The sequence below is a fragment of the Bombyx mandarina genome, chromosome 06, assembly GCF_030267445.1.
Source record: "Bombyx mandarina strain Sakado chromosome 06, ASM3026744v2".
Lineage (NCBI taxonomy): Eukaryota > Metazoa > Arthropoda > Insecta > Lepidoptera > Bombycidae > Bombyx > Bombyx mandarina.
The window spans coordinates 11,650,427-11,675,251 of NC_143213.1; the positions used below are offsets into that span (position 1 = coordinate 11,650,427).

The window sequence follows — 24,825 nt, forward strand, 5'->3', positions numbered from 1 at the left end:
TAGACTAAGACTACTAAGACTTAGTAGTAGGTCAATGCCCCCGGCGTACTGATTTTCCTTTCATCTTTATAGTCAAGTTGACAGCAACAATACATTTATCTGTGTCAGCATTCAACAACAAACTTGTAATCTGTTAGGTTCACAATAAGTGGGGTATTTTGTTTTTAAATTTCTCATGATAACCAGAAATAAGTACGTTATGACATAATTTTAAAATTATTTCACTAAAACATTATTGACTGTAAGTTGGGTAACTTGGTAATGTCACGAAAATTCGATTATAGCTGCAATGGTCTTACACTAATGTTTTTTTAAGTTACATCTCTTTTAGTGCCCTCAGTAAAACAGAACCTAACAATTCTTAGGCCGTTTTTATGTAAGTATTGTGTATGAGTAAAATTGTAACGTCAGTAAATAAATTCTGTGAGTATTGATACATTCTTAAATTATTCAAATACTTTAAAGAATTATCTTGCTACGTGCAACTTCTTACGTGCGTTAAAAATAAATACACTTCGTAAATTAAAAAAGTGTACCATGCATAAAAAAATATTGAAAATTCAAATTCCAAAGGTTCAGAGTTTCATAGATTAAAATTAAAAAAGGTTATATTCTTTCTTAAATTGCGTTTAGCGATAGTATCGCCATTGTATGATTATGTTATATTTATTTGTAATTCATTATTTATATTCAGGTTGAAATACTGAAATTGAGACTAAGTGAAAAAAAAAAAATACGTTTTATTAAATTTTATAAACATGCATAACAACGGATTGCTTAAAACCACAGTTGCTGCTCTTAAATACGTCCACAGATATTTTCTTTGATTTTTTTTAAATGTTATACAATATTGAACTATTAATAATATAATTGAAATAAACGTAAACAAATTTGAACCGAACGTAAAGGGTATTTAGAGTCAACTTCTTGAAACTTTCGATATGTGTTGTAACAAGCAAACTTTTAATTGAGCTGTACGCAATTTTTAAACGAGACAACAATCGCTTCAACATTTATTGGTGCATTAATCAAAACCATAAACAAATTGACAGGCAACCGACTTCCGGCGGCGCGGTAATGGCGGATAATTACAGAGACCGCAAAAACTAAGGTAAGTCAGCAAAATAGTGTGTCGTGAGCAGGATATTAAAACGATGTGTGTCGTTGCTGTAGGTCGTCAGGTGACCGGGCTATCGGGAAAGCGGCTCTCAACTCTTTCCACCATTGTCATAAATCGGTCCGAGTTCTGTTTACTACTGAACCTGTCTACTGAGTTTCGATATGTCGACGTCTTCATACGTTTAGCTGTGACTTGAGCCGTTATTTTTACGACTAGCGGCCCGCTCCGGCTCCGCTCGGGTCTTTAACAAAAATTTCAACGATATTTGACGTTGTTTTATTTTTTTTAGATAAAAGAACACTTATTGCGGCATAACTATAATAGTTAGACATATGCTGTCGTAACACTTTTTTTTAATAATAATGTGTTCTACAAAGTCGTAGTACCTTATTTTATTCTATTATCAATAGTTTTCGCAGGGCACGCTATGTAAATATTATTTTAGGTAATTTCTTTACACCTTGGGTTACATTATTGGAGTTTTAGTAAGAATACCTAATTTTTTTCAAAAAATATTATAGCCTATGTCACTCGGGAATAGTGTAGCTTCCAAACGTTGAAAGAATTTTTCAAATCTGTTCAGTGGTTTCGGAGCCTATTCAATACAAACAAACAAATCTTTCCTCTTTATAATATTCGTATAGAAGTATAGATTAGTTACATAGTTAGTAGTTAGTATACACTTGCTGTTTCATTTAGAATTAAAACCGATGATTATCCCGCGCGTATCTCTGGGCTTAACTGTCATTTTATTTGAAGACTAGGCCGGTTTTATTAAGTACAATTGAGATTTTAGCTTGAGCGTCCTCTTAGTTATGTTGTAGACAGTGGTAGACCACCTAAAGAATGATAATAATACATATTTTCTTGATATTTTATTTATCTATAAAATTGTCGCTTTTAGCAGCCCTGTTTCAAGTTTTGCTTAGCAAAATACTTCAACACGGCGATTTTAATTAAATGTGTAGAGAGAGAGAGAGAGAGAGAACATACTTTATTGCACACCAAAACACAATTAACATCAGAAAACAGTCAACAAGCAGATACGTTTGTACAATAAGCGATCTTATCGCTAAAAGAGATTTCTTCCAGACAACCGTTTAATGTCCCGAAATTCTGAACAGGTAAATATACAGCAGGTAGGTATGTTGCGGTGTACTACGAGGGCTGCACTAAAAGTATCGGGAATGGAATACATATACAATAATAACAACAGATTATTAAAGAAAATACATACATACAATAAATAGATATATACCGTTAAATATAATATGAAATCACCATATGATTTATGTATATATGTTAATTGAAAAAAAAAGTAGTATGAAAATTATTCTTAAATTGAACAACCTCATTCATGTGGTTCTCGTAAAGAAAAATCTCTGTGAAATCAATGCAATTTACTTCGATTCGCGGAATTGAGTCGAACAAAACGTATCCATGGTTACAATGTTAACGGTCTTGTTTTGTTTTACCCCCTCGCCGCCTGCAGTAAGATAAACAGGTAAACGATGCTAGCGGAACCAACCTCGTGTGTCAGTGCAGTGTGTCGTCTCCATATTTGGGGTTGCTGCCCGATAGCCGGATTCGATTTTTATCACGAAAATTTTTTCCATGTGATTGAAGCATTTTTGCAGTTTTAGATTATTTTTGTTAACGAATAGGTATAAAGTGAATACAGGCCTCAACTCTTAGTAAAATGACACGATAAATTGCTAACATGATTTTTATAACGAAATTTTTTTCCGTTTGATTGAAGCATTTCTGCAGTTGTAGATTATTTTTGTTAACGAATATAAAGTGAACACAGACCTCAAATCAAAGTAAAATGACACGATAAAATGCTAACATGATTTTTATAACGATATTTTTTTCCGTTTGATTGAAGCATTTCTGCAGTTTTAGATTATTTATTTATAACAAATATAAAGTGAACACAGGCTTCAATTTTAAGTAAAATGACATGATAAATTGCTAACTTGATTTTTATCACGATATTTTTTTCCGTTTAATTGAAGCATTTCTGCACTTTTAGATTATTTATTTTTAACGAATATAAAGTGAACACAGACCTCAACCGTAAGTAAAATGACACAATAAATTGCTAACAGCATTATGGTTGATTTAAATTGTATATTTTTGTGTGGATGGATTTACGAGCTCTCGGCCTACTGGAGCCTATAGATAAACATTCATCATGAGACGTAAGGTCGAAGTTATAACTGTATTTTTTTTCCTACCGATGCTGATAGCCTTGAGAGCCTATTTCAGCTTCACCCTTTTAACGTGTGTAAATGAGCTCACGGGGCTCAAACCGGAGTGTTGCTAGCACTGACCCTAGCAAGAGCAGTGCTTCGCAAAATCTACCACCGGATCGGAAACGCGACCCACTGAGAAGATCCGGCGAGAAACTCAGTGGGCTGTAATTGTATTACACTGTCCCACCCTTTAAAGCGGGCACATTTTGCGGCAGAAATAGGCAAAGGGTTGTTGCCTACTCGTGCGGGCCCACAGGTACGTCATACCATTAATATAGGGTAGGTATAAGTTCCTTGAGATATAAGTTCTAAGGTCTCAGTATAGTTACAACGGCTGGCCCACCCTTCAAACCGAAACGCATTGCTGCTTCACGGCAGAAATAGGCGGGGTGGTGGTGCCTACCCGTGCGGACTCACAAGAGGTCCTACCACCAGTAATCTAGCAATAAAAACAAAAAAGACCGAACTACGACTAATCGTTATCGCTTTCCTACAGGAAATCGTAGCAAAAACTTTATGCTCACGAGTTGTTAATCGAAATGTGCATCCGAGATAATCGACGTTAATCGATTATAGTAATTTAGTGAAAACTCAATGATTCGATAGCGGCCGACAAGTGATGTACCTTAAACGGAGGTACTATTAAAAATCATTAACTTTCATATGAGCGCCGGTCTACTTTGGGTCTTGTTACGACTCTGCTTTGTGTTGTATAGACTTTTAATTATTCAACTTGTAATTAATTGTTTTGTAAAGCGAATGAATGACTACTTCTGCCGTGAAGCAGTAATACGTTTCGGTTTGAAGGGTGGGGCAGCCGTTGTAACTATACTTGAGACCTTAGAACTTATATCTCAAGATGGGTGGCGCATTTACGTTGTAGATATCTATGGGCTCTAGTAACCACTTAACACCAGATGGGCTGTGAGCTCGTTCACCTATTTAAGCAATAAAAAATTAAAAAATTATAGCCAATGAATGGCAGCATGTATCTTAGTTGTAAAATTATAGGAATCGAATCAGTTTTAGTGATGAATTAAAATGAGACGCTTCTAAGTAATTAAGCATTACTTTTACTAACATACGAAGTAGTGTACTCACTACACACATAACATATGGAGAGGAGTAGATGCCGCGAATGATTTTGTTAGTGAAATGAAATATTTTGTAAATTATATCTAATACATATAAGTATATGTAGTTTCAGTAACTAAAAAAATACGCTTAATTCCAATTCGTTTCATCTTTACTTATTTTATTAATCAGCATATTACAGCGAAACAAAATTTACTGCCATTATTATTGCCATCGGTCTTTGATACCTGTCCAAAATATTCAAGTTGAAGTCGGTGAATATGATGACTAAAGATTTCGTTACACACAAACATATATTACATTCATACATACCAAGCTAATAATAAAAGCGTGATAAAGTACACTTAAGAGATACTTCTATGATTGATAATGAAGACGCTTTGCTATGCTGTTTAGGTTAAGTACATGATAGATTTCAAATAAATTAATGTATAGTTACAATATTTTTCCTTTATTTCATCTAATTTCTGATTTTCATTTTATTTAATTTAGTTTATTATGTTATCAATCTATTAAATTAAATTTAATTTTAGATCAAATTTGAAAAGTTAAAAAATTTAATCCGACTTAAGCCTCATGATAAATATAGAAATCTTGAACTTCTTAAACAACGATAAGCTTGCTTTCTTAAAGGATTAGGGCAAAATACCTTAAAATCTTGTCCGAGCTTATGCTATTTGTAAATTTAATCTAAGATCAAAACAATAGATTTCGTTTAATTAAATTATTCCTTACCATATGCAGTATGAGTAGAATGCCTATAGTGAGACCTCTTCTTAGCCGCATTCTGAACTGTGAACAAATATAGAAACAAATTAATTATTTGGCTTACAATACATACGCAGCACATATAATATAGCATAAGTAGCGTAATTGAACACAATTGAAGTTTTAAATCTTAAAAAAAATATTTTGTTGCTATATATAAACAAATTCTGGTTTTTAATGGTGGTAGGACGTCTTGTGAGTCCGCACGGGTAGGTACCACCACCCCGTCTATTTCTGCCGTGAAGCAGTAATGCGTTTCGGCTTGAAGTGTGGGGCAGCCGTTGTAACTATACTGAGACCTTAGAACTTACGTAGCAAGGTTTACGTTATAAATGTCTATGGGCTCTTAATGGCACTTAAAACCAGGTGGACTGTGAGCTCGTTCCATCCATCTAAGCAATAAAAAAATGAAAAAAGTTCAAAGCCCGCCTGCGATGTGTTTTGGTGTCTAATTGAATAAATTGGACATACATATATGTCTCACCGTGACGGCTGCCGTCCACATTGAGACATGAGGTCGAAATCTTGCTCTGCCAATCTTCAATTTGGAGCGCATGATACGTAAAACTGAGAGTCAGGATGCTACCTATAAGGGCGCACAATACGTCTTACTACCAAATAACCTTAGTTGAGTGCCAAACTCAGTCGTATAGAAAGTTGAAGTCACGCTTCGGAACCGAGAAACATGATATTTTTACATTTTGAATGTAAAATTTAAAACCGAACTATTGACATACTTGTTGGCAATGCTCGAGGTCTTTAATTTAGAAAGTTGGTACAAAATTTATTTGGGGTCAACTTTTTTGTACCTAGGGAGGAATTACTGACAAACCATGGTCAAACACCAAACATGGCCTGACGTAGTTCTTTCTTTCTGTTGAAAATATCTAAAGCATATCTTTAACTAAGCGTTTTGTGAGATTGTGAGGCTGTAGTTGAGATTGACTACTTTTATGGTATGATTTTTTTTTTAACACCTGAAAACCTCTTATTCTAAAGATAAAAATCCAAGCCAAACAAAACTGCTAGACCTCAAGATACTACCAGTGCGGTCGGTGTGAAACATAATGTGACTATACTGAGACCTTAGAACTATATCTCAAGGTGTGTGGCGCATTTACGTTGTAGATGTCTATGGGCTCCAGTAACCACTTAACACCAGGTGGGCTGTGAACTCGTCCACACATCTAAGCAATAAAAAAATTAAAAAAAATAATTGTAAAAGTCTAGATATATTTTTTTTAAATACAGACGGGCTCTAGAAAAATATTTCTATAAAAATATATTTTTACCGAATAACACCTTAGTCGTCCGTGACCAGGAAAGCTGTAAAGTATCCGAAACTTCATAAATAATAAACTCACAATTAAAAAACTTCCAGATTAAAAACTAAAAGTAATTTTTTGTTATTGTTTCATTGAACTGTTTAGAGTTGCAGTCAAAATAAATCTCGAGAATTAGTTCATTAAATCGAAGAAAGTGAGAGTGAAATTCATCTTACTTAATTAAATGTTAGATAGAATTAAATCAATTTTGTATAATATTATACAACATTGTTTCATATTTTCTAGGTGCGTGACTTATGAATGTAATACAATAACTAATTATGAAATAAATTGATATTCCAATCGAGCTATTGTAGGCCTGAATTGCTTTAGAAATTACTCGAATAACTAAATAGATGACATAACTCATCGTAATAATAAATAACATGTAAAAACACCCTTTATCTATATCTAATATATAAAATTCTCGTGTCACAATGTTTCCCATACTCCCCCGAAACCGCTTGACCGATTCTCATGAAATTTTTTATGCATATTCAGTAAGCCTGAGAATCGGCTACTATCTATTTTTCATACCCCTAAGTGATTAGGGTTGTCCACCCCTAACATTTTTTATTTATTTGGACATTTTTTTTGGTTATAATGAGGTTATTATGTGGTTGAATGAGGTTTTGTTATTTTTATTATATATTCCCTCATCGTTCGCAGCACTACATACCTCTTTCACTCATTTACCACATCCTTACACACTTACAATAAGTTAGTTTTTTTTTCTACACTAGAAATTCCCTAGAAATCTTATATATGGCAAAACAATGTTTGCCGGGTCAGCTAGTAATATATAAAAATGAATTGCTGTTCGTTAAAACTCGATAACGGCTGAACCGATTTGATTAATTTTGGTCTTGAATTATTTGTGGAAGTCCAGAGAAGGTTTAAAAGGTAGATAAATATGAAAATGCTTGGAAATAAATAGAAATAAAAAAATGTATTGATGTGTCCTCCGTCGGACGGATTCCTTTTGTTTGTTTTAAGTTTATTTTATACAAAAGTTTAGGTCTTTTATTTATCGATTGAGGCACTACGAAGTCTGCTGGGTTAGCTAGTACACAATAAAGTTTTGTGTGTCTAAAAATATAGCACTAGACGGGCTAGTTGACACAATAGTGGTTATTGAAGTCCATTAACCTCAATTAAGCCTCAAGCATGAGATAGAAGTCTTAGTTGTATTGCGGAATGGATGTCCTAGCCTTTACTACGGACGAACAAATTCTTTGTGGCCAAAGACTAGACTGAGCGTCTAAAACTAATTAGTATCTAACCAACAATCGGTATGGTAATTAAAGAAGACTACAAAATTATTGTCTGCGCAATTCAAATAATTAGGTACGATCATAAATAATAGCTTTTATTGAAACGAGTAATCAAATAATAAAACACATTATCTCCAGTAAACATTTACAAACGAAATCAAAGAGCTCGCTTCGATCCAAAACTTTTCCTTTCAAGCTCGTTTCTAAGTAACAGGGATTCCGAGAGTAGGGTCAGCACAAATTCAACTAATTTGTAAATTTTCGACAAGTTTGTGTAACATTTTGAAGGTCCTAATTTCAAAATTCTAATTTGAATCCCTCTTAGCTTATCAAAGTTAGTAAAATCGTTGAATGGATTTTTTTGTATTACTAGAAATAATAGTAATTGTTAAGTTTTTTGTAATCAACCCATGTTTAGTATGTAAGCTGTGTATCGGACCGGTCATCGTTCTCGTCGAATCCGGCGCTTGCGACGAAGAGCTCAGCGAGTCAACTAACCCACAGACACAACCAACTCAGTTTCTTGCCGGATCTTCTCAGTGGGTCGCGTTTTCGATCCGCTGGTATATTCTGCGAGGCACGGCTCTTGATAGGTTTTGTGCTAGCAGCGTCATCAGGTTTGAGCCGCGTGAGCTAAACTACTAGCTCGGTGACGCTGATATAGTAACTCTAGACCATCAGCTTAGGTAGGAATAAAAAAAAAGTGTATCGGAAACATTGTAATAGAATTGTAACATTGTAATAGAAACATTGAAACAAACCACAACGCAAAGTCTTAGAAACGACATGTATGAGCGGTCGGACGGAGAACATGCTCTGTTAAGTAATGAAACTAAGTAGTCTACAAATTCACATTTTGCACCAATTTATGATATCACAAATATTTTCGTACAGTATTCACACCAATAAAGAAATTCAAGAATCGCATTCAAATTTGGTCACCCTATTAAATCGTCGACAAGGTAACGACAGACCTGTTCACCCTTGAACTCGAGTTTCTAAGGAAGCGTGGGTCGGGGAAAATTCACGCAAAGATTCCAATCTCCCTTAGGTGATTCATATTACGTATTTGGCTGTTGATTAAGGAACATCTCAACGTCGAACAACAAGAAATAATTCATTTGAACAAACCCTGTGAATGTTTAATGCAAATGGTCAAATTTTATATATATTTTGGAGAAAGCTATTTGTGAAACTTTAATATAATTAATTGAAAAAATAACTTAAAACAAGATCGTTATATGGTAGATAATGTGTTAAGAAAATTAAGATTTAAAATAGAAATAAATTAATTATTTGTACACCTTTTGAAGAATCACCTCCAATTATCCTATCAGATCCATCCAACGTTGTTATTCATACCCGCGGTTTAGCTAAATTGCCGTGACGAAGCGGTCACGGTGTGCTCAAGACTTTCCCTTTATTCCATATCTAATAGCTTGCGAATCATGGAAATCATTCAAGTCATTAGTTTTCTCTACACAAGTATAATCTAATTCTGAAGGATCATTTAGACATAGTTAAACAACAAAACGACCTACAAAATATACCTATATTTAATTTTCCAACGAAATCATTGCAGCAAAACCTTGTTGGACACATTGTTTCCATTCAATTTTAAGTACCGACAAAAACAAGACCCAGCTTTAATTGGCAGGAGCGAAAGTAAAGCTGCAGGCACACTCGAAAATTTTAATCACCGAATATTTTGCTTGTTCCTGCCTGACAGGTTGGTCTTATGGGCAAGTAGGCCATGTGACTGGGAGAAAGTGTAAGAGCGGTCGGTTTTTGCGACAGTCCGAATATTCGATAATTAGAGGGTGTGGTGTGCCCCCGGCTTGATGTTTTATTGGCAGGTTTCTCGCTCTGAAGGCGGTTATTAACGGATCAACGGCTGCTGGAGCATGTCATTAATTTTATTAGCCGTCGCGGTGTTCTTTATATTTTTTAAATACACTTTTGGTGCTGTTTTGCGGTTCATATATTACGTATGTATGTAGGTGCTAATTGATAAGTTCCTAAGTTTATTTAGTTAAAAGTTGGCTTCGATCAGCCTTAGTGGTCAGATCTGCCAGTTGGATAAAAAACCTTCTAATCACAACAGATCAATGTTCTCTTAAATTTACTGAAAGCACATCATGCTATTAATTGAATTGAATCAATAAAATAATAATTAGTTTCAAAATTTGAATTTTTGAAGTCAAAATATTTAAATAGGATTTGAAATTTATTAGGAAATATAAAACGAGCTCCTCGGTTTTATTAGTTGGAAGGATCAGTTACCAAATGACAGCACAAGCAGAACATATAATAGTAGCCCATTGAAAGACATAAATTGGTCAAAACCTTAATGGTATTGAATATCTGCTCGGGCAAATGGTTATTATCACCTTGCCTGCCGCGATTGTCGGGTGGTCCAAGAAACATTTTTGAATACATAAACAACTTCATCCTAGTGTTTCCATCCAAATATCTGGTCCTTGACAGAACTCGAAAGCTCAAGGGTAACGGGGAACGCTAGCTTTTGTGGATCATCTCACGAAAGTCGGACTGGCGTTTATCGACATCACAACCGCCAAAGTCAGTGTGTACGGAGTCCTTCTAGCAATCGTAGTCAAAGAGCAAGTATTTCCGTTCCCTGGAACGAATTTCGGGACTTGGAGACTGGAATATCTGGTTGCTTCACAGCAGCAATAGGATGTAAGATATAGGGTGAAGACTCATGACTCGCTCGCTGCCTTACAAAATTTGACTCTAATTTCAATAACCTCATGACAAGATTAAGTACGATTTCACTTGCTTTCACAATAAGATTTCATTCAACGAAATAATTATTGTTATATTTTAAACAACATTAATTATTACTTACAAATTCAATGCCAGTTACCACGGTCAACGACCTATTCAACGCTAAATTAACAACAAAAAAGAACTCATATTTAACCAAAAATAAAGGAACTTTGCTTCTATGCGTTCCCATACGTACAGTGGCTCACCTATTACTAGATGTTTTCAAGACTCAACTAAATTAAAAATACTCCCACGTGAACATCGCCTCTGTGCATTTGAAGGGTCATCTTATGTTGTACGACATGAACTTTCACTTAGTTGATTACACCGGACCTCCGTTCAAATATCTCGAATATTCTTAATGTGTTTGAATGTTGATAATCTTTTACGATTATTAAATAAAAAAATGCAGATAACTTCTCTTCAAGAAAATTATAGGCGTGCATAGTTCGTATCATGTTTATCTTCTTTAAGATATGAAAAATTTATGATATCATCGAAAATTATACTAAAACCACCCATTGGCTACCATAGATACACATGTAATGCCTAATTTTTATTTTTATTAAGTATCACTCGGTTACGCTCTACTGCGATTATAGCTGTACATATGAAAATCATTAAAAGATACTAATCTTGTTTTAGATTTATGCTACAATGACAGCAACCCTTTCTGAAAGAAGTACATATAGATCGAGTTCTGTAAACAACGGCCCCAAGTTCGATGTATCTTCTGTATTATAAATACATTTTTCACAAAGATACTGATTCCGACTGGGATTCTACTTAGGACACCGTAGTCTCTCATCATTCTCGTGCCCTTCTCCCAATCACCTGGGGTCGGAGCAACATGTTTTCTCTTTGTATACTTCTCTATTATAAACCATTTCTTCGCTCACTCCCCTCTTAGACATATCGTGTTTCACGCAAGCCATCCGTTTCTTCTTAGGTCTACCTCTTCCTCTATATCCTTTTACATTCATAGTTAACATTCTCTTACCAACCTCATTTTCATTTCGTCTCATCACATGTCCATTCCATCCAAAACGCGCACTTCGCATCTTCTCTGTCACAGGTGCCACTTTCAGACTTCCTTTAATATATTCATTCCGTATTCTATCCATTCTCGTTACTCCATACATCCATCGCAATATTCGCATCTCTGCTGCATGCAATTACCGGACAGCAATCAGGACATCGTAGTCTCTGCACCATTGAAATTGTTGCACGCTTCTCAGATTTCCGATGTTCGTCAGCGACGGTAACAAGTTATTGTCAGGTGCAAGTGTGCCTAAAATGACATTTTAAAAGAAAAACGTGACAATTAAAAAATAAATAAAGTGATTTGCGATTTACGAATCTTCCTTTTGAATCTCGAACTATTTTCATCAGCTAATATTTTTTTAAAAGATATTGTCACATTAATTATATTTCGTTATAACAAAGCGGAAAAACAGTCTAGTTAAGGTCTAGACCGTGTTAGCGCAGTAGGTTTGCAGCGTACGACGTATCTCCGCACTAGATCTGAGGGCGTTGAACCCGCGCACGCGCAGATCAACGAAAACGAAAGCAGATTGCGACAATGTGGTCCAATACGCGTGTAACATTGTTATTACTTCGATTAAAGATTCTGTTGTTTGTTATATGAACAAAACAAAATGTAATCACCTTCAAATGTGATTTAAAAAGAATCTGGTTGTAAGCATCGCTGACGTCTGGTATCTGGTATGTGGTTTTTACTGGTGGCAGGACCTCTTGTGAGTCCGCACAGGTAGGTACCACCACCCTGCCTATTTCTGCCGTGAAGCAGTAATACGTTTCGGTCTGAAGGGTGGGGCAGCCGTTGTAACTATATTTGAGACCTTAGAACTTATATCTCAAGGTGGGTGGCGTATTTACGTTATAGATGTCTATGGGCTCCAGTAAACACTTAACACCAGGTGAGCTGTGAGCTCGTCCACCCTAAGCAACGTCCACCCAACTAAGCCCTAAAAAATAATAAAAATCAGCACAGTACACACTAGCTCTAATATAAAGAAATACACACACACACACCTAGATTCTCGTTCCACTAACTAGTCGCTGTCCATATATATTTTATATTTGTACATACCAATGTCAAAAAACCTAAAAGTTCGAGTAACAAGCAAAGTAAATATATCGTCAATGTAACACGTTAATATCTTAAGCAAGTTTGTTTGCGCTTTCTCTCTACTTATTTCTAGGATTTTGACTGCGCCTCGTTCCGATGGGCTACATAAGAGATTTGAGTTCCGAAAATAACTTCATTCAGGCAAGCACTATGATCTGGCATATTTCTACTGCGCAATAGTCGGGCATTCCAGTTTGAAAAGTTTTTTATTTTATTTTATTGCGGATATGGGTGGACGAGCTCACAGCCCACCCGATGCCAAATGGCTACTGGAGCCCATAAACATCTACAACGTAAATGCGCCACCCACCTTGAGATATAAGTTCTAAGGTCTCAGTATAGTTACAACGGCTGCCCCACCCTTCAAACGAAAACGTGTTTATTTTCATACTTTGAAGTAGTAATAATCGCATCATAAACTATTTAATGCTTTCAATCAAATCAGATAAGAAACAGCCCTTAAATGGATCGATCGGTAAAAATCTTATTTTTTTTTTTCTAACTAGCTGACCCGGCATACTTCGTAGTGCCTCAATCGATAAATAAAAGATCTAAACTTTTGTATAAAATAAACTTAAAACAAACAAAAGGAATTTTCATATTTATCTACCTTTTAAACCATCTCTGGACTTCTACAAATAATTCAAGGCCAAAACTAGCCAAATCGGTCCAGCCGTTCTCGAGTTTTAGCGAGACTAACGAACAGCAATCCATTTTTATATTTAGAGATTACACGAATTTATTCTGATTTCCAGTCTGAAACACAGGATTTTAATAAATTGAAATACGTGAAAGTTATTATAGATCACGTCGCTAGCTCAATATATTTGACGGTCAAAAATGCATGTCGTGACGTTGGACAATGACATTGGATAATAAAACTTTTGCTTTCGCTAAACTTTTACCGTCGAGAGCTTTGTCATGTTACGCTTTAATTGGTTTGTATTTTGTTTTACGACAGCTATTTGTTTGTAAAGGGAATATCAGTGATATCAGTCTTCTTTTATTGAATATGACCATGTTGTTGAAAAACATAAATTCAATTGATACATGATAAATAAATTAGGATTATGGTTACGAAAAAATTCCGGGCTATACATTAAAATGATTATAATATCTTATTTTTAGGATCCATACTAATACTTACTTACATATTTTAGCATACAAGGAAAGCCTAACAGTCATTCATTTTACGAATAATTTCCCTGTTTTTCGTACCAATAAAATTAGATCAAGTGACAATTTTTTTATTTTATTTACCAATGAAATTAAAACACCGCTATTTAAAATCGATTGTCTTAATTGAACAAACTTACAAAGCATAATGAAGTCTATTGTATCGTAGATTCGCACAGAATCCTAGGAATAGTTAACGGTTAGTTACAAACAATACTTCTAAAGAACCTGTCTCGCAAGCCCACATAGCAGACCCAATGCCATACAAACGAGAAACGGAATACTCCAGTAGACTAAATAACCTCTGGTACAACGTGTGAAAGAGTTTTTTCACTGACCCAGATAGGATAGGATATTAAAATGACGTCATGTGGATTGCATAACTAATTTTCAAAATGTGAATAAGAAAGAATTCGAATTTTAAAAAATGTGTTATTTTATCAAATTTACAACATTTTTTCCTCTTTAATATTGTAATCATAACTGAATTCATTCAATCAGTTTACACTTCCATCCCCAACAGTATTTGAATTCGTTCGTTTTGAAATCATAATTACTAGGGTGTCCTTAATTATTGATGATTTATTATATTGAACCATGTTATATAATTTAAAAGTGGTAATCGTTTATTTTTACTTTTTACTAATACTATGTTTTTATTCTTATGATATCATAAGATCTTATGTTCTTATTCAATGTTTGACATCTAGCCTTTATTAATTAGGATACGTGGCGTAATTAAAGCTATTTAAACTTTCTTAATAGTCAATGGTTAATCGGCTCTAGAATCTGACTGATTGCTCGTTGTTTGTCTTACAATGTTCTCCTTGAAATATTGGTAACGTTATTGGCACTCATTGTTGCAGAAGTTTAATTTTTTATAAGGTGCTCGCATTACGCAACAGCTGTTTCGCGTAGTCAACATATTTTATAAATCAATCAACTTAAAACAATACACTCGAACATCAATGTGCTTGTCAATACAAACGAAGGCTGAAATTGAAAATTAATTCATTTCCCACAGCGACTGCCCGTACATTGTGGTCAAGTACCAAGCTGTTCACAGAACAAATCGACACTAGTGAACGTGTAAGAGCAGTCAAAAACGAAAGTAGAATTGATCTAAAATCGGCACCGTCGAAACATTGGATTTTGGTCAGTCGGTCGGTAACTTTCACCGGAGCTAATTAGCGTTTGCACGTATCGATATTTACAAGACCACCGTGGTGCTAGCATCGATATCGATAGCGTTACTATCGATATTTCGATAGTAGGGATAAATCATTTCACATTAATCAAGCGTGAAGATAGAATACGGTGTGAAGTAGTCAGTTTCATTTAATTGAAAAACAATTTATTAATTAATTTAGTAGAAGGCGTATTGAGAACGGGAATGGGTAGGCATCGCCCTAATGTTTACTTCTGCAATAAACAGTCCGATATATAAATACAATAGAGACTTTAATTTAATTCGCACGGGTAGGTGCCACCACCCTGCCTATTTTTGCCGTGAAGCAGTAATGCATTCCGGTTTGAAGGGTGGGGCAGCCGTTGTAACTATACTGAGACCTTAGAACTTATATCTCAAGGTAGGTCACAGCATTCCTGTTGTTGTTATCTATGGGCTCCGGTAACTACTTTACACCAGGTGGGCTGTGAGCTCATCCTTCCATATAACCAATAAAAATAAAGATATACGAACCACGACTGATCATTATCTCAACAAAATATTATATCTGAAGACAATTATTTGTAATTTTTGGTTTCTTCTAGAATTAAAACATTAGTTTAAAAAGTTTTATTACTGATTATATAGGGAATGTTGCATCAAAAAAGGTCGTTCCATCGTCAATGCCAATTCCAGCTGCCAACGGATCACTAATAGATTACGAAATATTCCGGGCTTTGCTATAAATCGCAATCGTTGCCTATTCATCATTCTCCTGCCCTTCTCCCAATCACCTGGGGTCGGCGCAACATGTTTTCTCCTTCCATACTTCTTTATCATATACCGTTTTTTCCCTCACTCCCCTCTTACACATGTCGTCTTTCAATCGTTGTCTATTATCAATTTAAATACCACATCGCCTGTCCAACCTTGAGCACTTGAGAATCCATTTTCCCTTACGATTTACGATACGTCACGATTGAAAAATCACAGTCCTTAAGCGCGCTTGAAGCTATCACTTACTATAATTAAAAGTTTAATCATATTTTATCGATAGTTTGTTATCGACGGTGTTGCGTCACTATAAAAGGCGATCCGCTGAAGCGTACACGCATCGCGACGAGCTGTAATCGATTGGGCGGCGCTTCAGAGCTTATCACGTGTCACTTCGAATGTTTAATAGCTCGCTTCGTGTATTACAACGCATTTTAAAATATACCCGTAACTTTTAATCGTTTTTATTTAATTACGAGGTCGTTTTTGAATTACTGCGTTCCTTTCGAGGTATTTTTGTCGGTATTTTTTAGTATTTTTATGATGGATGTCAGCGTATTGCAATTCGTAATGATGAATTGAGTCAAGTCTTAACTAAAGTGGGATATAAATCAAAATCAAATCAAACCATTCAAAAAATGTATAGTTCAATTAGACTTACAAATCGTCACCATTAATTACGATTGCACTTTCGTTACTGAGAAGAATCAGGAAGAAATTGAGAGAACTCTTCTCGAAATATATCACACGTCACACAAAATCTTTCAAATGTGCTAAACCAGTACTATAACTACGCAGTTATAATAGATGGTTGGGCGGGCGTACATTATCGGCTCTAAAACAATAGCTACAAATCGATTAGAAATTATTACGTAAGCAAAATACACGTGACCCAAAGCGTGTATATTATTGGAGCGCCAGCTTATTTGAGATTTATTGAAATTATGACGTCATCAATTCCGTGTTTGTAGTGATTTTTGATCTTTTATGGCCTTTGTAGTCAGACGAGCATACGATGGTGAGTGATTACCGTCACTCGTGGACGTCAGCAATGGGCACAGCCAATTCGTTGCCTATCGCCGAGTACTCTCCGATAGCTGATGGAAGCTTATTCGCATAAAGTATTTAAAACTTAACGAGGGGGATTGATAGGTTGTAATGTATAGTATACTACTAACTATTACTAAGTAACAGGTATAATAACTCTAAATGTTTTTGCTCGCACACTCCTATCTCCTCCACTCTACTTTGTTAATAGACGAGACTAATATCGGGTAATATTTTCTAGTCTTAAGCGCTCTCAATTGGCAGTCTGATAATTATGACGTGATGAATGAATATTTTGTAGTAAAACTCAAGGTAGCTCTGTTTCTTCCTCAACTCGAATGAGGATAAAATTTCGCGTCAAGACGTCAAGTGGAGGCTTTTTATCCGCCGATTTTTCGCTTGCCTTCAATTCGACACACATAAGACGAGGAACTTTTATTTATTCTTTATCACGTTTGTCTTGGAATACGGGTGTTAGTTTTTTTTATGGTCGTTTAAATAGGGCCTTAATAGGACCTTCCTGATGCTGAAATATCACTCATGCTTGCGGACCGACCTCCCGCTGAACACTTTTTAAATCTCGATTAAAGAAGAACATAAATATTAGAATGAATAATGCACTAATCAAACATCCTGGTTTTATAAGAAGCACATATATTATATAATGTACCCTTTTGCTATTAATACAGTTAAGACTAATAACAAAAACAATAAACTAATGTATGATGTTTTTCAAAGTGAAGGCCTTAGTTTTAAAAATAAAAAGGGTTCCTGTCAGATCCTTCTCATCTGGTACATTTTGTGCCGGCGGCAGGTTTTTTTGACATTTAATTTACGGTTACAAAAATGTAGACGTAGCGTAGTAATCTTTTCACTAAACGAAGTTTTCTAATTTTTTAAAGATTTTTTTTTTTGTATTTTTTTAATTCTTTTGTTTAAGTCGCGGCGATGAAAACCTTAATAAACAATTATCCACAAAAAAACATACAAATACGAAGTGTTCATAAGATACAATTAACTTTAAATATTTTGGAAAATGTGTATGTATCTTAAATACAATTTGAATTGAGTACATCACATAGAATATGCAAATTTAACTGTGCTTTTCAACAGTATTCTATGCGCGTGTTTAAGAACCTCTTTAAAGTTAAATCTTCACGTACATTCAAATAACAATTATGATAAACATAGATCGTTGCCCGAAGCAAAACTACACAGAATTATTCAAGTTTTATTTCTTTTATAATTCAACAATACAATCATTTATTCATAAATAAAGGCGGTCAACAAACTGACACCATGTAACTATGTATTTTATCTATCGACACAAATTCTTAGTCGTTCGATTGACACAATTCCAATCCAATACACAATATGACTGACGTAGAAAACCATTGAATGTGACGATGCGAGATGACGAACAAAAAATATGATTTTCACTGACCAAATATTAATGTAACGATTGACTTGCGCAAGCTTTTGTTGAATTATGAACAAAATATGCAGCCGGAACAACCGATTCATACCAGTGAAATTTTACGTTAGCATTTTCGTTTGTATGTGGACGAGCTCACAGCCCACCTGCTGTTAAGTGGTTACTGGAGCTCATAGACATCGACAACGTAAATGCGCCACCCACCTTGAGACATAAGTTCTAAGGTCTCAAGTATAGTTACAACGGCTGCCCTACCCTTCAGACCGAAACGCATTACTGCTTCACGACAGAAATAGGCAGGGTGGTGGTACCTACCCACGCTGACTCACAAGAGGTCCTACCACCAGTAAATTTAATGAATCATTTTTCGTCAACAAGGACATATCGTTATGATATTTTATAGGATTACACATTTAAAAGTATGTGGGGTAAAGTAAATGATAATAAAATATCTAAATAATTTTAATATTATAACCCAATAAATTTTGAAAGAAGTGCGTTCGTTGTAAGTCAATCGTCGTGGACGCACTATTATTGAGTCACTTACAGAGACAGCTGTGTAATCAAACATTTTAATTGGAAATTCATTGAAGTTTTTATGTACCGCGTATCTTCGCGGTGAATGGGCTTAAAATGGTCATTATTTATTATTTCCGTATTGATGAGAACGACTTAGATGACATTGGAGATAGATAGTTTTTTATTTATTTCGAAGAGGTCAAAGTTACTTTTGAAAGTTAAGTTGTGGCCATTGTTTCGTTTTTTTTTTTTTTCTATGAATACGTGACGATTAAGATTTAGTGAAATGAAAAAAAAACAAAGAATAGTAAGCGATGTTGAAGATCTATTGTGTAGTTCTTGAGTGTTCCCTACGGCTCTTAAGTCGTGGGCATTAGTGATGCTAAGAGCAAGGACAATAAATGTTTTTAAAGATCACTTAAAAGTCATAATACTAATCAAAGATAGACCTTGAACTACCTGATATAATCTGAGAATGTTGCTTTTAGATCTTTTACATAATGTCATCGATCCAACACGTTCCGAGTTGGTTATTTCTTGCACAGTAGAATAGAATTCATGTTCAACTTTCAAAAATTTAAAAGCCAACCTTAGAGCACAGTCTATTAACATCAATATTGTCTTGATACCTATGACCCCTGTACATAGACTTTCTCCACACGACGTTTCTACGACTGATCAAATACCGGCTGTAGGTTTATTAGCTCATTTTATTATATCATTTTAAATAAGAAATTAGGAATTCGAAGGCCTAATTTATAACGCTAGGGAAATATAAATTAATTGCTTGATTTTTGGAAAACTTAGTTGTTTTTAAAAATTTACAGAGGTAAAGAGTGAGATCTCAATTCAATACGGACCTTGCTAATTCTTGATTATTTTGTAAAAACGAATTTCCGATATCTTAACGGTAATTAAATCTCTACTAGTCCAATTCCACAAATAATTAAGTTAGTTAAAAATACCCTAAGCTCGCTTCCAATTTATCGTATCTTTTTAATTTAATAAACCAAAATACATCCATTAATTAAGTCTTACGTTCGGATTTTTGTTATTAATCTCACCATTTTCGTATAATGCTTAATATTTAGCCTTATCTTAAGGATAATTTACTTTGTACGTCTGTTAAGTGATTTTTCTTTGGAAAAGCAAACAGAGTTAATAGCTAATATTAATTTCATGCCAAATGTATTAAGTATTATTTTAGCTTTTTTCATAGAATTTTCATTTTTTTTCCCGCCTTTTCCCACCTGTCAAACTAGAAGTCTTATTGTCACAGACACTCCTAAATTCACGCGTCTAATTAAAATGAATACGACATAATAAGCGCGGAGAGCGCATGTGTAAACTCGCTACGCTACTTTCCATTTTACAGCCTCAAAAAAATTTGATACAAAACAGATCGCACCTTTATTGAGATTCTCCCACGAACTAATAGTAAAAGTGTTCGTTTCTGGGAATCTAAGCGTTGGTTCTCGTTGAGATGTTTAGTTTCTAAAAAACAAATACAATGAACTTTTCGAAAAAAAAGATGTCTTCTATTAATGCGGTAGATTAACTTAACAGCTCAATTAACAGGTGTCCTTTTTTTTTAAGCCGTTTAAACTATCAATGATGTTTAAACATACTAGATCGATAAAAGAGCCATTTCCGGGCTGAAGCCTTTAAATCAACAAAAACAATTATGTTCATTTTTTTTTTATGTAAATTATATTCATTGATTAGTATCTATCCAGCAAGCTGCTTCGGTTGTTTTGAATTAAAATAACAAATGTCTTTTTGGAATTAGGTTAATTTAGTGGGCCAATGTTTATTAAAACATTATTAATACTGACCGGTCATCATACTGGTGGTAGGACCTCTTGGGAGTCCGCACGGGTAGGTACCGCCACCTCGCCTATTTCCGCCGTGAAGCAGTAATGCGTTTAGGTTCGAAGGGTGGGGTAGCCGTTGTAACTATACTGAGACCTTAGAACTTATATCTCGAGGTGGATGGCGCATTTACGTTGTAGATGTCTATGGGCTCCAGTAACCACTTAACATAAGGTGGGCTGTGAGCTCGTCCATCCATCTAAGCAATAAAAAAAAAATCAGAATTTCTATGAATTGATCACTTTAATTCAACAAAAGACTTTGATGATTGATAAACCAACGCTAACGATTTTTGTAGTATATTTATGTATGTTTCATCTAGCTACGGGTCCAATCATACCTGCAAAGTGGGTTCTACAACATATTTTAATAGCTTAAAATATTTTCAAAAATGAGATGAGCACCCCATTCGTTATAAGATTCAATTGCTTGATTCACACTACAGATAAATATTTTACTTTACTGTATGCGAAAACAAAAAAACAGATGGAGTAAAATTGTGCGAGAGAAAGAGATACAGAAGGGTGATCACTACCATCAGCATTGAGCAGCACAACACAAGGAGGAGAGTATTTCTGAAAAAATCTTTGAAGATTGTTTTGAGCTATAATAGCTATAAGGACATAGCTATAAGGACAATTCCGGAAGTTTACCCTTTCAAACAAAAAATAGAAAAGAGCATTATCAGAATCTGTTCAAGCATTCTCGAGAAATCGGTGAACATACATAGATAAAAAATGGTGGTCGAATTGATAGCCTCCTTTTTTTCGAAGTCGGATAAAAAGCGTTATTTTGGTACCTTAAATAGCTCCATAACATTATATTATTCAAAAATATTTTTACTTTCTACGTAAATGAAGTTGCGGGTAAAATTTAGCGTTATGCTTTGGCAACTATTCCACGCGGACGAAGCCGCGGGCAAACGCTAGTTGTAAGATAAACATAAAATGTTTAAATTCAATATTCCGCGTAACAGACTAAGCGATAAACCCAAAAACAGAAGTAATAAATAATCCATAACTTGAATAAATTGTTTTAAATGGAACAAAACAAAACATTACAACGGAGCCGGTAACTGCTCTGTGCAGTTAAATCGCCAAAACATGGTTATAATGGCTGATAAAAGACATTGAAAATCACGTTAAAACGAAACGCAAATATGCTAATCGTTTCAATCAAATTGGTGTTTTACTTATATTAAGCAAATTTAAAATAATTCCTCGCTGTGAAATTATTTTTGGAATCGATCCTTACTTTATATTTGGTCTAGTTTTTATGGGGACAAATCTATATATATATAAAAATGAATTGTTGTTCGTTAGTCTCGCTAAAACTCGAGAACGGCTGGACCGATTTGGCTAATTTTGATCTTGAATTATTTGTGGAAGTCCTGAGAAGGTTTAAACGGTAGATAAATATGAAAATGCTCGGAATTAAATAAAAATAACAATTTTGTTTTCCCTTTGATGTGTTCCCCGTCGGACGGATTCCTTTTGTTTGTTAAGTTTATTTTAACAAAAGTTTAGATCTTTAATTTATCGATTGAGGCACTAAGAAGTCTGCCGTGTCAGTTAGTATTTTCATAAAGTTTGTTGTCAATATTTTTCGGTTACAAATTCTAGACGTATGACTAAAACAATGGTAATTTATTTCTAGATCAATCGATTATATAATCTACATGATTTTATTTCTATAGCTTAGTTTAACTAACTCAGTTTTTCTCTCTAGCCTGCTAAGGCGGTCCTTGATGTTGAGTGACTGCCTACACAGTACAGTACCTACTTATTATTTTCAAATTTCATTTGAAAAAGGAGATATCACAGCGCTTATGACCACACCGTAGTGGGAAAATCATTTCGAAGCAGGTTAATATGTGGCAAAATCTAGAACTGCATTGTGGATGAGCGCAATCGATCTATGAAGTAAGGATGAATACTAGTCTAGTGGTGAGTGTTGCCATAGCTAAAAATAGATGAAAACATCACCTCGAGGCTCGAACATAGAGAGAACAGAGCCGTAATTTAACTTATAAGCCGGCACGGGGAGGTATTTGGTGTTATCCTGTTTATTTCATTCATTTCCGATTAAAATTGGAGTGACTGCTATTGTTTATGTTTACTTCAGTAGACAAATAAACGGCACGAAATCGTGCGTTTGATTTGATTTGATTAACAATCAACAGGAATCTCCTAGATGACGCATCTATGATCCCGTGAAGCATGCTGATGGGCCATAAGCCAAAAGTAGAGAAGATTAATAGTATAAACGCGTGGTGATGAAGTACTCATAATAGTATAAAGATATGTGTAGCCACTTATTTTATTAACGATTTTTATTTAATTACGATTTCAATTCCATTTTTTTAAATTGCGAAGCGAGTACCTTCGTACAAATTCAATCTATGGTATCTTGTCGGTTAACAGATTAGTAAAAAAAAATTAGCCATTCCAGACTTGAAGTTCTTATGTTTTAACACATTGACCTTTTCTTTTCCAAAACAAAAAATCTCAAGCAATTTAAATGTGAATGTTAAATACAGTTTAATTTGGCTTCACTTGTACTCAGTTAACATCTCGTTTGAGCAAATTTTTTTTTTATAAGCTACTTTCAATACTGACATTTTGACTTGTACTTTCTCCGTCTGTGTTTCAGTGCTGTTATTTTTTTCTGAAAATGCTATTTAGATCAGTTCAGTTATGACAGCGTTGGTAATATGATATGATCACGCATTTATTGTACAGGGACTTTCTGAAGTTTCAGACTCGAATGATGTTTGAATGAATGATGTTTGAACTACTTAAAATGAATGAATGATGTTTCTGCAAATTATGTACATATATTATAAAAGTACATCAGTGGGAAATCTACATATAGTGAGAAAATACAGATAGAAATATTAAATAAAATTGAAATAAATGACATAAGCTTAAAGATCCCGCCACCAAGTAATTGTGAAAAAAATCGATTTTTAAATTGAAAGAATAATTTTAGCCTTTGCCTAATTATTTTGGAATATATGTGTAAATAATATTATAATAGTATCAATTTTATTTGTCTTTATCATCATAACATATAAAACAATCACGAAATTTACTAATTAATACTCAAATGTCTATAAAATGAGAGGTCAGTTTATTCGCCATTTAAATTTAAACACCAATTCTACTACTGATCCAACTCAAACATCCAATTACATTTGGCTGAACAGCACCTGAATGCCATTAACAATTGAACTCAAAGAAACGAAATTACACGGGTGATTTCACAGGCTATCCATTGAATCGATTTGTTTACATTGAGACGTCGTCGTATAATCGATTATCGATTTGTGATTGCGAGTTAAGCTAAGTATGGGTTTCGATTATATTATAGAGCTATTACGATGTTATCACCTTAAATATCGATTATTGTTTTTGTGTAGTGATGGGATCCTACGTTGAAACTCAAACGAACATGCTCTGATAGGGAAGTATGAAGTTGATGACCCGTGAAGATGACTTCGTTCTTAATATAAATTTAAATTTAACATGATTAGACGAACGCACATTTCCATAATTTTAGAGGTTTAGTATTTACTAAATAAATAAAAATTACAATAAACTGAAGCTATGATCATCTTTTTCTGATTTTTTGTTTGAAATATATTTATTTTTGTTTAATACGACATCTAATTTTATTTATAAATTAACAAAGTAACGAAAGATACATTATAGCGTTCTTTTACTTTCAACACGAGACCGTTTTTGTTTGGGCTGGGTCCCAAACCTCTTGTTTCATAACCCACGCGCCTAACGGGGCGCGCGTGGCATATGGGACTTGATGATCTGCTGATGATGGGAGCAGACCGCGGGCCCAAGGAGTTTTAGGGGCCTCACCGCACTAAACGACTCCCCTGCACTCTTACACCCGTCGATCTCCGTCCGGGGTCAAAACCCGGTCAGAGTAGGGGGGTTCCCGCGATCAACACGAGAACATAAGTTATATAAAATATATATACATAAATATTTTCGCCATTAATAAATAGGTTCACACAAAACTGGGCAAAACATTTA

The 24,825-nt window shown here is 34.6% G+C and overlaps 1 protein-coding gene across 1 annotated transcript in view; it reads right to left on the reverse strand.

Moving 5' to 3' along the window:
* The window catches only part of dy (transmembrane protein dusky), a 38,571-nt gene that overhangs the window by 12,715 nt on the left and 1,031 nt on the right, over nt 1-24,825 (reverse strand). Inside the window, exon 2 of the mRNA XM_089728377.1 lies at nt 5,209-5,265. Coding sequence (XP_089584503.1) covers nt 5,209-5,259 — 51 coding nt within the window. The 5' untranslated portion in view covers nt 5,260-5,265. The remainder of the gene's footprint in view (nt 1-5,208; nt 5,266-24,825) is intronic.